The 6,993-nt window shown below is 49.9% G+C and overlaps 1 protein-coding gene across 1 annotated transcript; it reads right to left on the bottom strand.

Annotated features, from left to right (window-relative positions):
- Positions 1 to 867: 867 nt before the first annotated feature.
- On the bottom strand, positions 868 to 6,446 carry RTL9 (retrotransposon Gag like 9). The gene is made up of 2 exons (XM_055393615.2): positions 2,421 to 6,446; positions 868 to 1,877 (listed from the first exon to the last, which is right to left on the bottom strand). The coding sequence occupies exons 1-2, from the start codon at positions 6,444 to 6,446 to the stop codon at positions 1,761 to 1,763; spliced, it is 4,143 nt and encodes a 1,380-aa protein (XP_055249590.2). The 3' UTR covers positions 868 to 1,760.
- Positions 6,447 to 6,993: the final 547 nt, after the last annotated feature.

Here is a 6,993-nt window from a genome sequence, read left to right as displayed (position 1 = left end):
CCAACCAGTTGAACCCTCTTCCTCCCCTGCCCCCCACCCCCAGGTCCGAGGGAACAGCACTGGTGATTGATGCATCCACAGGTAGCCCACAGAGCCAGATTCTTCTCTGTATCACCATGGGGCTGCCAATTTGTCTGCTAATCTTTGTTTTTTCTGAGAATCATTTTCCTCTTCTTGGAATCAGATCCAATGTTTAGGGTAATGGAGCAGCAGACTTGAACCCTCAGAGAAGATTTGGTCTCTGTGCCTCTTTTCATCCCCACTGCCCTGACCCTAGATTGAGTCATCTGAAGAGTCAGTCACCTGTACTACTGCAGTGCTTGCTGCCGTGCTCAGGCACTCGGTCATGTACAACTCTTTGCGACCCCATGGACTGTAGCCTGCCAGGCTCCTCTGTCCAAGTTAGTTTTCTAAAATGTGTTTCTAATCATGTCACTCCTACTGTTTTTAAAAAGATCTTTGAGTAACCCAATTACATGGACTATTATTGAATAAATAAATTTGCTCTGTTAGTATCAAATTCCCCATTATCCTTATTTCCTGTCTTTATAGCCTTCACCATGATTTCAGCCTATCTTACTTATGTGTTTTCTTACTTATTGTCTGTCTCCCTCTTACGTTGGAATGAAGTTTTCATTTGATCAATGTTCTTATCTGTCTGTCCCCAAAACAGTGGCTGACACATGTTGGATATTAAATATTGACTGAATGAAGGACTCAATAAATCAAATTCTTTTAGCCACAGTTAATTCTTTTTTTCGTAAATGAACTTTATTTACTTTAATGATTACAAATGTGATACATGCTTACTGTAGAGAATCTGGAAAGTACAGAGAAGTAAAAAGAAGAACATTAAAACACCCATAATCCCACCACATTAAGGCAAACACTGCTCACATTATGTTCTATCTATGCCTGTTTAAAGACCAAGATCTTTATCAAGAGTGCTGGCCACGAAGCACAATAGCCAAGGGGAGTGAGGGCAATTAACAACTGAGGAGGTCACCCAAAGGTCAGAGCTAGAAATTTCACACTGAGGAACAAGACAATGGCCACTGACAATAGATCAAGACTTCAGAAGTTGACAACAGAAGAACAAGTTGGGTTTTGCTAAGTATGTAGTGAGATGATGCTTGTCAAGAGTTTAGCCCACTAGCTGTCACATAGTACATAAACAATAAACATTAGCTATTACTAAGATTATCACTATAGGTCAAAACGAATGGTTCAGGATGGAGATTATAAACCAGGCAAGGGCCTTGGGGACCAAATTTAAGTGCTATGAGTTGGGGCATATAGGGACAAGTATACTGGATGAAAAGGATGGTATTGGAGTGGGCATCACTCTCCTTATGGGCTCCCCTGCCAGGTGAAATGGGACCAGGGCTTCCTCAAGTTTGCCTGATGACATGTGGCAAGACACTCTAAGGTGTTTTTGAGGTAGGACATAGTTTCTCCTGCCTAGACTTCTCCCTGGACCAAGAACTAGCACTGTCCTTGTTGGTAATGGGAGTTCAGAACCTCATACACCGAACATTCTTGAAGTCCACGTTCTCATTGTTGGGGCAGGTTAAAGGCATGTGGGGTGAAAGAGAAGGTCAAGTCAACCAAGTGGGGGATAGGGTGGGATGCACCTGGAGGGGGTGCTGAAGGGGGAAAGGCCACAAGTTTTAATGATGCAATTGCATGGAATGAGTCTAGGAACCAGTCCTCAAGTTAGCAGCCAAGATGGATATCACAGGAGAAGAGTCCAGGTAGCATTACTTGTTAGTGGGGGCCTTCTTATGGCCTGTGCTCTTTCGAAGGTGGTCGTGCAGACCCTCTTGAGGGTCTTCATGCTCTTTCAGGTAGTAACAGCGTTTGGGAACATGCTGGTGCTGGGAGTGAGAAAGAAAACAAAAACAGCAAATGTAAGAGCCATGCTTACTATGACAAGTGGGGTTCTATCTGGATAATCTCAATCGCTTAGCATGTCAAGGAACTTGGCCAATGTACCTTATTTGTATAAAAAGTGTGACCAAGGACCAGACTGGCCAAATTCCCTAGTGACCTGGGTCTACAACACATGTGGCTGCAGGTGGGACCCAGCCTCCAAAACATGACCCCTCTTTTAGAACCGGACCTGGAATCAGTAGTAGCAAGTTGGGACTGAGCCCAACCAGCTCCCTCAGAAGATTTAGACCTTTAACCACCCCCACGCCCTGAGTATCTTGGGTAGGGCAAGGCTCCACAAAGGTAATGGAGTTTGGGTTAATATGCCCAAAATAAGGGCCTAACCAGGCCCGCTGACGAAATTCCAGGTTGGGGCTTATGGTCTAGGAGCTCAATGCCTCCCCCAGCCTCTTCCTTAGTCTACACAAAGGAGCAGGATACCTTCAATTTTCTATTCGGAAACCTTGAGTTTATTTCCCCATCATTACCTCCTCCGTCTGCTGCTGGGGGTTCAGTTCACTCTCCATTGCCTCCTCGCTATTCCGCTTACAGGGTGATGTCAGAACCTGGCTGGAGCTGCCTCGGGAATTCTTCTCTCCGGCCAGCTGGCACTCGGTATAGAGAGACCTATCTATCAGCTCCTTTAGGCTGCCAGCCACCTTCAGGAAGATCCGGCCCATTTTGGTGGCAACAGCTTCAGAGAGTCCTTCCAGGAACCTGGTCCGCAGAATGGCATCGGACCAAGACAAATGTCGGGCCAGCAGAAGGAAGTCAGTGGCATACTGCCTGACCGACTTCTGGCCCTGCTTGGGATGGCAGAGAACCGCACTGAGGATGTCAATTTCAGACAGGGAGTCATATAAGCCCTGGGATCTTCTCAGGAAAGATTTATCTTCACTGGTGAGGGGGTTTCCTACCTCCATCTGCAAGATGGACCACCTCTCTGCTGCCCCCAGATGAAGAGACACCAGAAAGGCCATTTTCTCTGAATCATTCAAAAATCCCTTCATTTGCTTCTCCTCATCAATCTCCACTTCCTCTTCCACAGGGCATGAACCCCGGGCTGCTTCCTGTTCTTCTAAGAGGTAACAGAGTGCTGGGGTCAGCATGCCAAAAGATGGGACTTCCTCTGGTGGTGGCTTTACTGTTTTGGGGCGGGTGGTCGTCGCGTGTGGTGTGGATTTTGATCCAGAGGCTGTGACATTGCTGCGAGGGGCAGATGTTTCCCCAGAGTATGTGGCTTTGATTCCCAGGGTGGACATCATTCCAGGGGCTGGTGCTGCCATTTGGGATGCGGACATGGCTCCTGGGACTGTGGCCCTCATTAGTGGCATGGACATCCCCCCAGAGGATATGGGTCTCAGAAGTGGCATGGACATCTTTCCAGAAGCTGAGGCTCTCATAAGTGGTGTGGATATGGCTCCAGAAGCCGAGGCTCTCACTGGCGGTGTGGACATCTTTCCTGAGGTTGCGTATGTCGTTTGTGGCAAGGATGTTGATCCAGAACTCAGAACTCTTGTTTGCAGTGTGGACATTGCCCCAGATGACAGGCTTTTCATTAGTGGCATGGATGTCTCTCCAGAAGCCATGGCAGACATCAGTGGCATGGGTGTTACTCCAGAGGCCACGGCTCTCGTGAATGGCTTGGACATCCCTCCGGAGGCCATGGCTGTGGTTTGTGCAGTGGCCATCTTTTCAGAGGCTGGAGCTCTCATGAACTCTGTGGACACATCTTCAGAAACTGAGGGTCTCCTCGGGGTTGTGCACATAATTCCAGAGACTGGAGCCCTTAATAATGGCGGGGACATCACTCCCAAGCTGGGGGCTCGCATGGATAGCGTGCACACCTCTGCAGATGCTGCTGTGGGCATCTGCGGTGCAGATGTTGCTCCAGAGGCTGGAGCCCTCAACAATGGCATGGACACCCCTTCAGAGGGCAGGGCTGTCATTTGAGGTGTGGACATCACTCCAGAGGCCGTGGATCTCATGAGTGGTGTGGACATCGGCCCAGAGATTGGAGCCCTCATTTGTGGCATGGACATCATGCCAGAGGCTGTGACTGTTCTTTGCGGAGTAGACATTGCTCCATAAGCTGGGCCTCTCAGAGGGGTGGTGGCTATCTCCCCAGAAGTTGGGGGTCTCATTAGTGCTGAGGACATCTCTCCGGAGGATGAAGCTCTTGTGAGAAGTGTGGACACCTCTGCAGGGTTTGAGGCTCTCATCAAGGGTGTGGATACTGCTCCAAAGCTTGGGGCTCTAATTTTTGGTGTGGACATCACTTCAGAGGCTGGGGCTCGCATCTGCAGCGTGGACATCCCTCCAGAGGTCATGAATCTTTTGAATGGCATGGACATCCCCCCAAAGTCTTGAGTGCCTATTGGCTGACTGGGCATCTTTCCAGAGACTGTGGATCTCATTAGCACTGTGGGCATGGCTCCAGGGCCCGGGGCTCTCATTAGGGGCATGGACATGCTTCCAGAGGCTGCGGCTGTCATTTGTGGTATGGACACGTCTCCAGAGGCTGGGGCTCTCATTAGTGGTGTGGACATCCCGGCAGAGGCAGCGTCTGCCATCTGTGGCATGGACATGGCTCCAGAAGGTATGTCTCTCATTAGCATTGTGGAGATCTCTCCAGAAGCTGCGGTTGTCATTTGCTGCATGAACATTGCTTCTGAGGCTTTGGATGTTGTTAGTGGCTTGGGCAAGGCTCCTGAGGCCATAGCTTTCGTCGGTGGCATGGACATCACTCCCGGGGCTGTGTCTCTCGTTAACAGTGAGGACATGGATCCAGAGGCTTTGGCTGTCATCTGTGGGGTGGACATGGCTCCAGAGGCTCTCTTTTGTGGTCCGGCTGTCACTTTCGAGGCTGTGGCTCTCCTTTGTGACCTAGATGTTGCTCCAGAGACAGGTGCTCTGATTTGCAGTGTGGACACTGACCCAGAGGCTGGGGGGGTCATTTGTAGCATGGATACTGTTTCAGAGATGGGGGCTGTGCTGGGTAGGATGGACATTGCCCCTGAGGCTGGAGCTCTCATTCGTGGTGTGGACTTTGCCCCACTGGCTGGGAATTTCATAAAGCCCATGGATGTGGCTCCAGAAGTTTGAGCCGTTGTTAAGTGTGTGGACATTCCCCTAGAGGCTGCAGTTGGCACTGGCTCTGCGGACATGGTTCCAGAGGTTGTGGCCGTCATCAGTTGGGTGGACAGTGCTGCAGAGTCCGGGACTGTCTTGAGCAGTGTGGACATATTGCCAGAGGCTGGGGTTCTCATTCGCAGTGTCGACCTTGCTCCAGAATCTGAGGCTTTCACTGACAATGCAGACATCTCCCCGGAGGCTGTTGCTCTCATTGGTGGAGAAGACACAATCTGAGAATCTAGATTTTGTGTTAATTGTGAGGACACAGCTCCAGAGCTTTGGGCTGGCATCAGCTGGGTGGGCATCCTTCCAGAGGGTAGAGCCATCATTAGCAGTGGGGACACTGCCTCAGCATCTGGGGCTGGCTTTGACAAGGTGGGCATTTCTCCAGTCTCGGGGACTGACAAGAGCGGTGAGGGTATGGCTCTGGAGCCTGGAGCTGTCATTAGCGGTAAAGACTCTACTCCAGAGTCTGGGCCTGACGTTAGCTGGGTGGACATTTCCCCAGAATCTTGGGTGCTTGTTAGTTGGGGGGACATTGCTTCAGAAGTTAGGGCTGACATTATCAGTGAGGAGATCGCTTCAGAGTCTGTGTCTGACATGAGCAGTGAAGAGATCTCTCCTGAGACCAGGGCAGTCATTAGCACTTTGGACATTGCTTCAGTGTCTTCATCTGTAATTTGCAATGGTGACCCTCCTTCAAAGCCTGGAGCTGGCACTGGCTCTGTGGACATCTCTCCAGGGTTAATATCTGGCATTAGCAGTGGGGAGAGCTCTCCAGAATCTGGAGCTAGCATCAATGGTGTGGCCATTGCTTCAGAGGATGAGGCTGACATTGCCAATGGTGATATGTCTTCAGAATCTGGTGTTGCCATTAGTGCTGTGGACATTGTTCCAAAGTCAGGAATCGTCATCAGCCCTGGGGACATTAATCCATACTCTGAAGTGGACAGCAATGGAGACAATGTTCCAGAATCTGAGGCTGGCATTAGCAATGGGGACAGCATCCCAGAGTCTGAGGTTGGCATTAACAATGGGGACAGAGCCTCTGAATCCGAAGTTGGCATTAACAATGGGGACAGTGCCCCAGAGTCTGACAGGAGCGGTGAGGACAAAGCTCCAGAGTTTGCTGTTCCCATTAAGGGTGTGGCCATGGTGTCAAAGGCTGGGGATGTCATCAGCTGTGTGGACATCCCTCCAGGGTCTGATTCTGAAGTTGAGACCATAGGCTGGACACTAGAAGGCAGAATTTGGCCTTCTGCTCTGTTCTCTAGCGTTGGTCCAGAGAAGGTTGTCTCCCTATTTTGGGTGTTGCCATTTTCCTCCCTCAGCATATTGCTGAACTGCAGTGAATTTAAGGGTATTGATGTATCTCCCATGGCCAAAGGACAGTGTGTAGAGAACCTCTAAAGCAATTATATCTGGGGTCCTGATGAAGCCCAAGTGGCAAGAAAATCTGTAAACAGGAAACAAGTTTAGCAGTCAAAAGGCAATATCAAGAAGATGGGGAAATAGACAAATGATTCGTGATGGAGACCTCTTATGTGTTTGCTGGCTCTGTGGCATGAGAGATGGGCCTCTCAGCCTCTCAGCTTAAAGAAGCTGTATGGCATTAAACAAATTCGAAGCTAGAGCGACTATCCTTTCCACCTTTTCAAACCAACCGGCTCAGTCACACAGCACACACTCTCAGTTTATAAAAGCTATCAACACTGGCAACTTCAGCAGCCCAGAGCCTGGGAGGTCCTGGTTGAAATGAAACAGCAGCACCACCTTCTGGAAAATTGTGAGAAGTGCAGGCTCCTGAGCTATGCTCTCTCCCACCACAGCTCTAGCAAGCCAGCCTACGGCCTGGATGAGAACACCCTTCGCCCCAGGATAACTATCAGTTCCCAGTGCTCACTGAGTCCCGCTGGTGCTTTAATC

This window comes from Moschus berezovskii, chromosome X, assembly GCF_049115385.1.
Source record: "Moschus berezovskii isolate FMDL1 chromosome X, NW_MosBer_1.0, whole genome shotgun sequence".
Classification (NCBI taxonomy): Eukaryota; Metazoa; Chordata; class Mammalia; order Artiodactyla; family Moschidae; genus Moschus; species Moschus berezovskii.
This window is presented reverse-complemented; position numbering and strand designations above follow the sequence as displayed.